Source organism: Ctenopharyngodon idella, chromosome 5 (assembly GCF_019924925.1).
Source record: "Ctenopharyngodon idella isolate HZGC_01 chromosome 5, HZGC01, whole genome shotgun sequence".
Lineage (NCBI taxonomy): Eukaryota > Metazoa > Chordata > Actinopteri > Cypriniformes > Xenocyprididae > Ctenopharyngodon > Ctenopharyngodon idella.
Window position 1 is genome coordinate 11,358,666 of NC_067224.1, and position 13,835 is coordinate 11,372,500.

A 13,835-nucleotide genomic window follows, 5' to 3' on the forward strand; every position below is an offset into this window, starting at 1 on the left:
TGTGTAGCCATTAATACTATCCTACACTATAGTTAACATGAACTAACAATACTTTTAAAGCCTTTTAAAATTTTGGCTTATGTAAATTTCTACAAATGCCAATTTTTAGGCTATTAAAATAAAGTTATGTAGCATCATTATAACTAACATGAACCAACATTAACAATGGACAAAAGGGTTTTTTTTTGCCCTAACTCTCTGACCTCCTGAAGGCCACTGTGTAATTTGCACCCTGACTAAGACACATTGGGGAAAGCATTTCAATAGCCCTATGAATGCATATAAAAATGCAGAATCGAATCTAATTAATCGAATTGCATCGAATTTCAATGTGTATCGTTCCGAATCGTTCTGAATTTTCAAAAATCGTTCTTGAAACAAACACCTATGAATCATGAATCGAATCGATTCACTGTCTGCCGTATTAGAAACACTTTGAACATCATAAAAAGTCAATTTTTTGACGGGATTGATTGCATGTTTGTGATGGTAGTGAACAGGCAGTTTCAAGCCGCGTTTATGAGACTGTCTTTGGTACACTGCAGTTTTAAGGAGAAAATACTCAGTAATGGTGTTGAGTGATGACTTTGCACATGGTTTTTCTTAAAGCATTTTAAAAACACCTCATGGACCCATAAAAACTTAATTTTCACCACAGGGTGTCTTTAATATTTGTTGTGAGAGGCAGTATTAACATTAAGTGCCATTGCATCTTACGCACAGAAGCCATTGGCACATGCTAGGTGTAATGGTACATGTATTCGTCCCGAACCGTCAGGGTACAGATTGGTGCATGCAGTCACACGATGAATACAGTCGATCCACAGGCGATCCACACTCCGATTCAAAAGGGGGTGCGCGTGGTAAAGCTGGTAAAACGCTGTTTGCAACCAGTAAAAAGCACAGAAGAAGAGACAATCGATTAGGGCTGTAGCTAATGATTATTTTGGTAATCGAGTAATCGCGCCAGACCATCCAATCCTTGTTTTACAACATTTATTTCAACTGTCCAAATAATCTTTAATATTTGGCCATTTCTTTACGACAGAAATGCTACAACCACTATAATTTCTTGAACAAGAACATGTGAACTTAAACGAGGGCTTAAACTTATATTTTGAAATCGCGATGAGCAGTTAGCACAGTTGAATACTGTATAATGTATTCTCCTGCGTTTGCTAAGGTTTAAAGATGACTTACCTTACAAATCTGATTAAATGTGGCACATTGCGTTTCCAGATGAACATTAAAAGCAATCCAAACTCGCAGCATATGCAGAGATGGAGTTTGAAACGCGCCACTCATGTAAATAACAGTTCACATGAAGCAGCATTTACTGTGAATGGAGCCGCATGAGACGCACATGGATAACCTACACGTATGTAAATAATTACAGCGCATATTAAACCTGCAGCACTTACATTTATTTAATTAATTCACAGCCTTTGTAAAGTCACAATAGCATTATGCTTTATTATGATTTTTAAACAGGTTTAATATCGTGCAGCCTTAGAAAATGGTCTAATAATGCGTTTCATGGATTCTCGTTCTTGGGAAGCGCCACTTCCGGTATTTTACCGATTACTCGAAACGGGTAAAATCGAGTATTCGAATTTAATCGAGGAATCGTTACAGCCCTACAATCGATCGATATGGTTTCATGTAATCTCTTAAACAGTGTTTCAGTTGTGGAAAGATATCAATAAAACAGCTTGAGAGTATCTCACATATATTTACCTCAGGCATTTAGTGTCGACATCATGTTAGTTCGCTAGAGAAATGAACTCTAGAGAGGAGCATTTTGTATATGCACTATATTAGCCTATTCCATTATATTTACTTAACCTGTTAGTAATGTCTTGATTATTTAATTTAATGTATGTATGTTAAATTTGTCAAGTTATGACAAAAAAAGTCATGACAGCTACTGTGTAAATAATTATTTCCAAAATTAATTGGAGTAAAAAATTAACTTTATAATTAGATTTAGAAGTTAATGCAAAACCTGCCTTATTTGCAATTTACATGTTTTTGTTTTATTTGAGGGTTGATTTATTATATCTAAAAATAAATAAATAGCAACTGAATTTAATAACTTGGGCTCTTTTGTTAATTGTAACCTTTTAAAGGGTTGGTTTACCCAAAAATAAACCCTCACACTCATGTTGTTCCAAACCCACAAGATCTTTGTTCATCTTTGGAAAACACAAAGATTTTTTTTTTTTTTTTTTTTTTTTTTTTTATTGGAGTAAAGCAACATACAGTAAAACAATAAAAGTTAAAATTTTTCCTTTCTTCCTTCAATTTTTGCTATAACAACCCCCACCCCTAAACATCCCTTCCCTAGGCAGCTTAGGTGCAACAAAATAACACACTGTCTGGTTACAAAGGCAAAATAGAACAATAATGTCATTACACCTTTTCAAGGTATGGACCCATGCATACCAGTACATAAATAATGCTGATACAGTGGTGATACATAAATAATGATACAGTATAAATGCATACACATAAAAGGGAAAAAGAAAAAAAAAACGTGCGAGACAAATTACACTGAGGTTAAAACATCAAATACAGTATCACAAAAAGGCTAAAAGAGAGAGATACATAAATGGAAAGTAAAAGTAAACAACTGGGTAATTCTTTCAGATTTTTTAAAATATGACAAAATGGGTTCCCAACCCTTTATTATTAAAGTTGAGAGGAAGACTATCTAAGGGGAAGTAGAAGGAAGATCCGGGAAGGATGGACTTTTTTTTTTTTTTTAACAAAATTGCGAATCTGAAGATAACAAAAAAAAAAAGGTTTTGTGGGAGGTCAAAATTAAGATATTTTTGATGAAATCCTAGAGCTTTCTGACATCCCTATAGACTGCAACATCATTACTACCTTTCTGGGCCTTGAAATTGGTTGTTTACAATGTTTAAACACAGTGCAACACTTCCGGGTTCTATGTCAGAACACTGGCTCATTACTGGCCAGCTCCTGCGTCAGCAGCACACATAAGCATTGTGGTGCTCAAGTGTACAGCGTCAGCCAATACTGAGCCGGCGTTCTGATGTAGAACCTGGAAGCGTTTACAACGTGAACAGCATAGGAGACTGACAGGGAAGAGAAGATACTGTTGAATAAAGTCTTTATTTTTTATTTGTTTTTGCACACAAAAAGTATTCTCGTCGCTTCATAACATTTAAGGTTGAGCCACTGTAGTCGCATGGACTATTTTAACGATGTCTTTACTACCTTTCTGGGCCTTGAAATTGGTTATGACGTTGCTGTCTATAGGGAGGTCAGAAAGCTTTAGGATTTCATCAAAAATAACTTAATTTGTGTTCCGAATATGAACAAAGGTCTTACGGGTTTGGAACGACATGAGGGTGAGTAATTACTCCACTTACGGTTCGGCACACACCACGGTTCATCTCGAATGATGACATATGGTTTGTTAAAAATAGTAACGTGTAAAACACAGAGTTCGGATAATGTATGTTTCTGTCGATGGATACAAACCATATCGGAAATGGTTTTAGTTTTAGTCTAGTTTTAGTCGACTAAATATCATAAGATTTTAGTCTACTACAGTAGATTTAGTCAACTAAAATCTAATTTAGTTAAATTTAGGGATGCACCGATACCAGTATCGGTATCGGGCCCAATACCAAGCTCATGTACTTGTACTCGTAAAAATACCCCTGATACCAAAGACCGATACCTCACGTGACGTAACTGACAGAATTTTCCATGCACAGAGACACCGGCGGCAGCAGCAGAAACAATGTCAGCCTCAAAGGAAGTGGAAATACTTCGAATTAATGACGACAACACACACATTGCGAACTGCATGCTTTCAATCACAATTCGTTATTGATTAGTGAAGGCGGGATAGGCGGAATCGTGCTGAATGACACAGACCAGAAGCGCTCCCTCTCGCGCACTCTCTCTCTCTTTTCTTGCGCGCGATCCCAGTTCTCTCAGACAGCGTGCGATCAGTTGTCCTTGCACCTGAATGGTTAAAATGCACACATAGTTGTCAAAATGTCCATCGTGTGGAGTATCTCACGTAAATACAGTCGGTTATGGCTTAAGTGGACGTAAACATTTAGGTAAAAACAGGATACGTGTCAGTATCCATGGATTCGGTCTTAAAGGGACCCTAGCCTATATTTGTCATTAATGTTAATAAAACAACAAAATATGTTATAAATAAAATAAATGTATACATGGTAAATAAACCTACTGTATCTGAAAAACATAGTATTTGTAATTTGTTTGTAAATTTTTTTTTTTATATAACAACAGTTGGTAATTATGCCCTTTGAATGTTATTGGACACTGTGAAATTTTTGTTCTTTAAATTTGTGACAAGCGCATAAAAATTATTCGTTTTTTCATTAGAGTAATAATAAAGAATCTGTCCTACATTCATTAGTCTCACTGTGTTTTGCTTGGAAAACTGCAACATCACCAAAAAAAAAAGAGAGAGAGAGAGAGAAATTAATAAATGTATAGGCATCAGTATCGGCGAGTACTAGGAAAAAAAGTATCGATACTCATACTCGGTCCTTAAAAAAAAGGTATCGGTGCATCCCTAGTTAAATTGTAATGCATCAAGTAAGCATTTCTCTAACAATACACAGATCCAATACACTGATATACATCTGATATTCTCCAAACTTATGTTCACTTAAGACAACCAACTGTACTTGGTCCCACTTTATATTAAGTGGCCTTAACTACTATGTACTTACATTTAAATTAATCATTTGATACAATGCACTTATTGTGTACATACATGTTTTTATATTGTACTTTTATTTTAAAAACACCTGCATGTAATTACAGCTGTAATTAATTTCTGTAATTACTTTTATAATTACACTGTTGACCCATCCCTTACACCATACCCCTACCCTTAAACCTACCCATACCACCAAAGCTTTCCTTAACCTTACCCGTATCCCACCTCAATAGCAGCAAAAGTGTTTTGCAATTCAATATGAACGCAATAAGTACATTGTACTTATTTTTTGATGTAAGTACATAGTAGTTAAGGACGCTTAATATAAAGTGGGACCCTGTACTTTACTCGCCAACTCGCCGGACATTTTTATTACCATTCAAGTGCAAAAAGACACGAAAGAGAGCTCAATTCAGTACTTGTCAGGGATTGTGACACACTTATCATTGAGGTACTATTATAGTTTTTGTTTAAAATTTCGATTAGATTTTTAGTTTTTCTGTTTTCATTGTAGTTTTAGTAATTTTTTTGTGTTTGTCTTTTAGTTTTTGCTTTTAAATGTCTATATAGTTTTTTTATTTCTGTTTTAGTTATTTTAGTATATCAGGTTAAGCTAAAGCTTGGAAACTAGATTAAATAAAATAAGTTTACCTTTTTTTATATATATTTTTATATATATATATATATATATATATATATATATATATATATATATATATTTATTTATTTATTTATTTATTTATTTTTTTTTTTTTTTTATTTTTTTTTTTTCCAGTTAAGGTTTATTTCAAGTAATAAAGTTTTTTTTTTTTTTTTATGGTTTTAGGTTTAGTTAACTATAATAACCCTAATACTTGTAAAATAAATTGAATAATGTGTCAAATAATGTTCTTAGTCTTTCCTTCCTGTGACACAAGATATAGTAGTTTGCTGTGATTTAAATAGAAATTAAATTAGCAACGTGTGCTGTTAAACTGTATTTATCTGTGTTTAAACTAAACTTATTTAATCCTTGCTAATTTAAACATTCAAGAGCAAGACGCAAATGAGAACTCGCGATTGAGAAGATCTGTGTGTGCACTCATCCGAAGCATGCAACGCTTATCTCAGACAGCAAATACTGAGTTCTCTTTCAAGTCTTGTGGTTGAACAGACAAATTCACACACAAATTATGTCAACATGCCCGTCTTGGCGAGTATCCTAGCAAACATAGTTGGTTATGTTTTAAATGAACGTATAACAGTCGAGAAATACAACGCGTAACAGTACGGTATGTACTGGATCGTGCATTGTCTTAAAGGGAAAGAAGCCTAATATTCCTGCTGTCTGTGTTTTTAATGTTAATCAAACAACAAATGACAAATAAATCACTAACTGCTCTTGTAACTTCAATAATGCTTTTGTAACTTCAATAATGATTAATCGTTATTTAATTTATACAGTGAAGATAATATGCAGTGTTATTTTATATTTGAGTACTTTATTCATTCATTAACCTGAAAAGCAGTTTATTTTATTTGAATCTTTGCTCTATTTTATTGATTTGTGCTGTTGCTTGTAGTTTATTTGTTCTTATTTTCTTTATTTTTATTTGACAGTAGTCCTATTTTCCCTGAACATAGCACATACATACTGTGAAGCTGCTTTGAAACAATCTGTATTGTGAAAAGCGCTATATAAATGAAGATGACTTGACTTGACTACACCCCTAGCACATGCCACTGTACTGGGTAGCATATCTGGTGGCACATTCAGTTGTCATTGGCATGTACCAGTGTATAGTAGGCATGGGCCGGTTACCGGTTTCAAGGTATACCGAGGTTTGAAAACATCGCGGTTTCAAAACCACTAAATTCTTCCGTGATACATTCCTGCGGTATGAGCTGTTTTTTTTTTTTATGTCTCGTCCAAAAAGTGGATCCAAAGTGCAGGAATCCTCCAGGCTGTGTGCAGCGTAGTGAGTAACACGACCCCTCCCCCTCCGTTGGTGCTAGCAGTCAGTCAGTCAGTCACCTGTGTGTGTGTGTGTGTGTGTGTGTGTGTGTGTGTGTAGGATGGCAGAAAGAGGTGAACCTCTGAAACTTTTTCCCCCATTGAAAAGATGAAGTGAGGTAGCTGGTTAACTGTCTGATGACTGAAATCGCGAAATGGCCATAACAATTACTTAATAAACTGCAAAATGTTACATTTTCTAATACCTTTATTTCATGCACGGATTGCTTCTGACAGAGCTGCGCGAGCTCGCAGCACCATTTGCGGGACACTTAGCATGATCGCCAGGGTTCAAAGTGCCAAATGCGAGTAAAAATCAGACTAAAACACTTATTCAGCAGTTGCCCGGTAACTTTTTATGAATTTTGACAATGCATGGATGTGAGAATGTGATGTGTCTTAGTGCGATCATCAAATGTGATATAATTATAGAAATACATAGTCTGCATGGAGTAAAACAGCTTATAGCTTCGATTCACAGAAAATGCTGCTCTGCAAGTGCTGCGTGTTTGAGTTGCTTATAATTTGCATTTAGAAATGCAACGTGCACCAACCATCTGTACTGAGAGTGTAGTTTATAAATCTGTTGTCAAAGAAAAACATATTCCTGGATCTCCCTGTGGTTTTCCATCAAAATAAAAGCTCAAGGATTTAACGTTTAAAAGCAAGAAATAAAGACATCATGAATATTAGTATTGTAATTTTGCTGTTGTTCTGTAATATGAAAACAACAAATGATTATATCGTATAACTATTAATAATTTTTAATATTTTTATTATAACTAAATATCTTCTTTAGCTGATCACATGCTTAACTCAAGTGACTGCAACTTTTTCTTTTTTTTTTTTTTTTACAGAAAATAATTCAATTTCTGTTCTAATTATTGTTGAGCTGCAAGTTTAGGCTCACTTAAATGACTGCATTTATTTTATTTGATATAATTTTAATTTAATTAAGAAGAATTAAATTATTTATTTTAATTATTTCACCTAAAATACAAGTTTAATACTTTTCCAAATATTCTATGTTGCTTAGAAATAAATATATTGTGTTCAAAGGAAAAAAGTTTTCTTACCTAGACATTTTAAAATAACACATTTTAGAGCTGTAATAGCGATACCGTGAAACTGTGATATTTTTTTTTGCTTAAGGTTATCATACCGTCAAAATCTCATACCGGCCCATGCCTAGTGTATAGTGGCATGTGCCACTAAAACTTGACATGCACATGGATTGCTTCATGTGCTTCTGACATTGTCGCCATATGTTGTGGCACCTCCAAGAGATCTTATTCACAGCATAGTCATAAAAAGGGAATAGTTTTAAAAAGGGAATGAAAGTGAGGCTGTGAGGGATAGACAAACATCTCTTCAGTGGGTTGTACTGTTATGTGTTTTTGGATTGTTTTACTGACGGAACACTGCAAAAATATCTTTCCAAGAAACTTCAGTAGACATAAAAATCCAGACAGTATGAGCTCTGGAAAATTATAAATGATCTAGGAGCTTTATATAGCTTTTTACAGCTGATTCCATTTTAAACATGGTACGGTAGCCCTCACAGCCTCAGCATTACATAATTCCATAAAATTATTTGCAAAATACTGAAGCCATAGATGAGAACCACTAACCACATATTATAATATTTAAATTGTATAGAAATTATATCTGTATTTATTTAGATCAATGTCAGTCTCTGATTGCTTGTTTTTGTTTTTGCTACAGTCTCACTCAAGTGGATCTTCCTCAACTGTTGTAAGTTTTGGTTTAACTTGTGCTGGCAAATGTTACTTACACTGACACCTACCAGCATGCATGCAGCATCATGCAAAAAGTAACGGATGCTACTATTAATAGGGTATTTGTAGTGACCCATAATAGATTTATTCTATGTTTCTCTTAGAATGAACAGTTTGCGTGATCAACAACATACAGTAGCGCTGGTATTACATAACATTCACATGCAACTGAAATACAGATGTGCCATGAAAAATTACTGAATTGCAAATATGTTCATCACTAAATCACCTAATCACTAAATTAGGTTATTTAGGGTTCTGGGTGAATCTCAATCAGCTCCCCAGTTTAGTAGTACTGCACTGATCAGGGAGCCATTTTAAGGGCTATCTCAATCTCAAAATCCTTACAGTGCCCTGAAACGTTCGCTACCTAAAAAGTCCCAAAATGCACTGTGAAAACCAGAATGTATCAATGCTCACTATATTCCTTTAACAGAAGTTCTGAAATGTGAAAAATAAATCACGTGAGCCAACTTACTACACAATGTCATGCGATAGATTTTTTTTATTTTTTTATAAATACAAGCCTAAATTCAATCTGTTCAACATATAAAACGATTGTGTCTCTTAAGAAAATTTGGACTAAACCGTTCAATTCATATGGATTAGTTTAACGATCTCTTTATTGAAGCATCAAAGTGTCAGTTGCGACACTATCGCCAAAATAAATTAACTACATGATGAATAGAAGGATTCAAATAGACCTGGGTGTCCAGTCCTACTCCTGGAGGGCCACTGTCCTGCAGAGTTCAGCTCCAACCCCAGTTAAATGCACCTGAACAAGCTAATCAAGGTCTTACTAAGCATACTAAACTTCCAGGCAGGTGTGTTGAGGCAGGGTGGAGCTAAACTCTGTAGGACAGTGGCCCTTCAGGATAGAGTTTGGAACTTTATAGTGACAACTGATCAAACTATATAAAATGATTATTGGCCGATAATGATCAACGCCCGTTCGGAACACCCTTACCTTGAAATGGTGTCACGTGATATCAGACTTAATAAATGGATAGTAACGTCTCTCTTGCAAATATGATATCTGAACCATTTCAGGCCACTCAAATTTGTACCACATGCAATGGGACGTGCTACTGGATGCATCACAACTTTTCCCTGCTATGTGCCAGTGGCACCTAAACTTAAGATGCTGTACCACTAAATGTTAATGCCGCTACTGTTTTCCAGTCTGTCTAGGGGAGGGATAGGCAAACTTGGTCCTGGAAGAGTTAGCTCTAACCCTGATAAAAAAACACCTGAACAAGATAATAAATGTCTTCAGGATTACTTCAAGGCTACAGGGGGGATAATCGTTAGATTATTTGATTAATCGAAAAAATAACACAAAACATTATCTAATTTTACTAAAATGTTTTCTCATGCACTGCATCACTTCTCTGCATTCCCCTATACAGTGACTCTGGTGAAAGCCTGTTTGTAACACAGTCTGTGACTAAAGCAGTCCGAACTGAAAGACGACATAGACCATCGTCCATCTCTGATGATATTGGTGATGATAGCAAGGGAGTCACCAGGAGCCTCTCAGAGAATGAAGACAATGAATATGAGGAGGGAAGGGAAGGTCAGCATGTGGTGTGCCCAAACAGAGGAAAATGGAGTCATTATTTTCCCCCTCAAAAAGCTACTTTTCCCTTTTTGTTGAAATCGCACAGACGGCAACACCTGACTAGGAAGAAGCACCAGATTCTAGAGGTGGCATTTATTCATGTTATTCATTTGTGTATTTGTGTCATTTCATTTTAGAATCACATTCTATGTCTGATAAAATGCTTGTAGTCTCTAGAAAAACAAAGAAAAATGAGTGCTTCTGTCACTGGTTGTTATAATGCTAACACTGTCATTGCATGTTATTAAATTATGCATGTTTATTATTTGTTGTATTTGTTTTTTAAGAACTCAGAAATTGGAGGGTTCCTCAAATGCATGAAGAAATTTGAGGAGGGTTATGTAAAAACAGAAAGAGCAATCAGTCCATATATGCTGGAGTCTGAGTAAGTTCTAATAATCAAAATATAAATATTATTGTAAACTAAATATAATAGTTTTAATGAAAAAATTGAACTTTGTTTCAGGCTAAGTGATAACTCTGAGGGGGATGACCACAGCAGTGATCATGACCACAACAGTGATCATGAAGTCACAAAAGTGGTATGTAATTACTGCAGACTTTAACCCTCTGGTGCTCTTCGGTCACTTTTGACCGAAAAATTTTGTGTTTTGAACTGTTAAAAATCACAGCTTAATCAGAATGGTACGAAACTTGGTGACACTTATGGCATTTGGAATGTGAACACAAAAAAAATTGAGGGCATGATTCGAGTATGCTAAGTGGTCGTAAAAAAAAAATCACACTTTTGTTGTCTTTGGTCAGAAATGACCGACCATAGGAAATGAATGGGAAATCGACAAAAATTCTGATAATTTTTGTGTGTACAATCTACAAATCAGCCACAATGCTGAAAAAAAGTACACAGCAGTAAAGAGATGACACTCTAAAACAGGGGTATTCAACTAAAATTTAAAGAGGTCCAGTTAGAGAAAATTTCTTGAAGCAAAGGTCCGGAAGATCATAATGGTTCACTAGTTAGTGTGATTATATATTTAAGTATCCTAGTAGTTGCATCAACATCTACAAACATGTAATCAATTCCTGGCTGTCAAATCAAATTAATTCAGTACAATTCAAAAACTTTTTGACAATATTTGTCATGTAACATAGAACTGAACATATATGTATGACTGTAGATATAATTTTCTCTCATTAACTAAATAAAGTAGGGCTACATTTCAAAATAAGAGAAAATAAAAAAAAAAATGAAAATTGTGCTTGTTCAAATGAAGTGCTTAACTTCAGAAAAATAAAATAAAGTGAGGAAAAGCTTGAATTTCCCCTTTTCTGTTTCACATCTTGATTCAGTCTCAACCAATTTTACAGATAATAAATCTCAACACATCTTAACAATTGGACAGTTTTAGATATCACTTTTTTTTTTCTTTTTTTTTTCTTCAAAATAAAGAGTTGTAGTATAACCAGCAGGACAGCAGTGAGGCGTGAACTGAATTTGGTGACAGCACAGTGTATTACAGTGAAGTTATTGAATATTTTTCATAATAAAAAAAAAATCACAAATTATGCAAAAAAAAAAAAAAAAAAATATATATATATATATATATATAAAATAATTAGCTAAACAGTAGCTTGTTGCTAATGTCATTCAATTCTCGCCTGTTTCTCTCCCTTTCTCCGTCTCACTCGCCTGTTTCTCTCCCTTTCTCCGTCTCACTCGCCTGTTTCTCTCCCTTTCTCCATCTCACTCGCCTGTTTCTCTCCCTTTCTCCGTCTCACTCGCCTGTTTCTCTCCCTTTCTCCATCTCACTCGCCTGTTTCTCTCCCTTTCTCCATCTCACTCATCTGTTTCTTTCCCTTTCTCCGTCTCACTCGCCTGTTTCTCTCCCTTTCTCCATCTCACTCATCTGTTTCTCTCCCTTTCTCCATCTCGCCCATCTTTTTCTCATCTTTCACTGGCTCAGCCGTCCGTTTCTCTCCTTTTGTTTTCTATGTGTATCGCTATCTTTCTTTTTCTTTCTACCTTCTTTTCATGTGTAACTTGCCTCTAACTTTCATATCTATCTGCACTGTAGAGTCAAAGTTTACCGCCTGGGATGCGCGGACTTGATTGGCTGAGTGGTATCACATGGGATGGCTTAACTTGCATGCAGTTGGTCTGTGCGTTTCATCATCCGCTAAACCACTACCATAAAGACTACAAAAGCTGCGCCCGTAAAATAGAAGCGCCCCGTCATGTTTTAAATCATAACCTTCTGTTTTGGCTGTAGGTCTGGGTCCGTATGGGACGGCTTCTGGGTCCAGACACGGACCGTGGTCTGCCTGTTAGTGACCTATGCTCTAAAACATCAAGAGTGTGATATAGACACACCCACTCAAACACAAACGCGCACACACACACACACACTTAGACACAAACACCTATGAATCACTGTCTGTAACACAGAGCAAAGCTTTAAGAATATGTGAAATCCATTCAGTAATTCAGTCATAATGCAGGAAAAGCTCACAACAGTGAAGGGGTGACACTGTAAAACATTAAGACTGAAATAAACACCCATGCACACACACACACACACACACACACACACACACACACGTACTTGGAAGTATAGGCTTGTTCGTTCGCATCGTTCTGTGTAGGGATGCACTGATACCGATCCCAGTATCGTGTACCGATACCAGCTCATGTACTTGTACTTGTACTCATAAAAATACCCCCGATACCAAAGACCGATACCTCACGTGACGTAACTGACAGAATTTTCCGTGCACAGAGACACCAGCGGCAGCAGCAGAAACAATGCACTCTCTCTTTCTTGCGGGCGATCCCAGTTCTCCTTGTGCCTGAATGTTCAAACGCACACATAGTTGTCAAAATGTCCATCGTGTGGAGTATCTCACGTAAATACAGTCGGTTATGGCTTAAGTGGAAGTAAACATTTGGCTGAAAACAGGATATATGTCAGTATCCATGGATTCGGTCTTAAAGAAACCGTAGCCTATATTTGTCATTAATGTTAATAAAACAATAAAATATGTTAAATAAATGTATACATGGTAAATAAACATACTGTATCTGGAAAAACAAGTTTATTTAATTTGTATCTCTATAGTATTTGTTGTATTGTTTGTAATTTGTTTGTAAATTTCTTTTTATATAACAACAATTATATATATATATTGGTAATTATGCCCTTTGAAGGTTATTGGAAACTGAAATTTTTGTTCTTTAAGTTTGTGACAAGCACATAAAAATTATTACTTTTTCATTAGAGTAGTAATAAAGAAGCTGTCCTACATTCATTAGTCTCACTGTGTTGTGCTTGGAAAACTGCAACATCACCAAAAAAAAGAGAGAGAGAGAAAAATTAATAAATGTATTAAATGTAGAAATTAAAAAAGGCATCGGTATAGGCGAGTACTAGAAAAAAAGTATCGGTACTTGTACTCGGTCCTTAAATAATGGTATCGGTGTGTCCCTAGTTCTGAGCATTTTTTTTTTTTTTTTTTGTAGGAGCTCTGTGTCAAAAGCATAAAAAGTAAAAAAAAAAAAAAAAATGTCACGTGGCAGTTTTTACAAATTCTGAATCAAAAAATGGGTAACAAAATGCTTCCTTGCGTTCTCTTTCTAACACAATGTTTAGGTCTGCCTGTAATCATTAAGAGCTAGGGAATTCACAAGCCTCTCCATAGAGAGCTGTAGTGGTTACACCATGGTAT

The 13,835-nt window shown here is 35.4% G+C and overlaps 1 protein-coding gene across 7 annotated transcripts in view; it reads left to right on the plus strand.

Moving 5' to 3' along the window:
• pho (phoenix) overlaps positions 1-13,835 on the plus strand; it is a 36,399-nt gene that overhangs the window by 15,568 nt on the left and 6,996 nt on the right. For 2 of the 7 annotated variants that reach the window (XM_051893735.1, XM_051893737.1), the window contains exons 2-5: positions 8,457-8,486; positions 9,940-10,237; positions 10,439-10,536; positions 10,618-10,693. The exons of 1 other annotated variant lie outside the window; for it this stretch is intronic. In XM_051893735.1, coding sequence (XP_051749695.1) covers positions 8,457-8,486; positions 9,940-10,237; positions 10,439-10,536; positions 10,618-10,693 — 502 coding nt within the window. Of the gene's footprint in view, positions 1-8,456; positions 8,487-9,939; positions 10,238-10,438; positions 10,537-10,617; positions 10,694-10,716; positions 12,437-13,835 lie in introns of those variants that run through there. 4 more of the 7 variants (XM_051893736.1, XM_051893739.1, XM_051893738.1 and 1 more) reach the window with 4 other exon arrangements.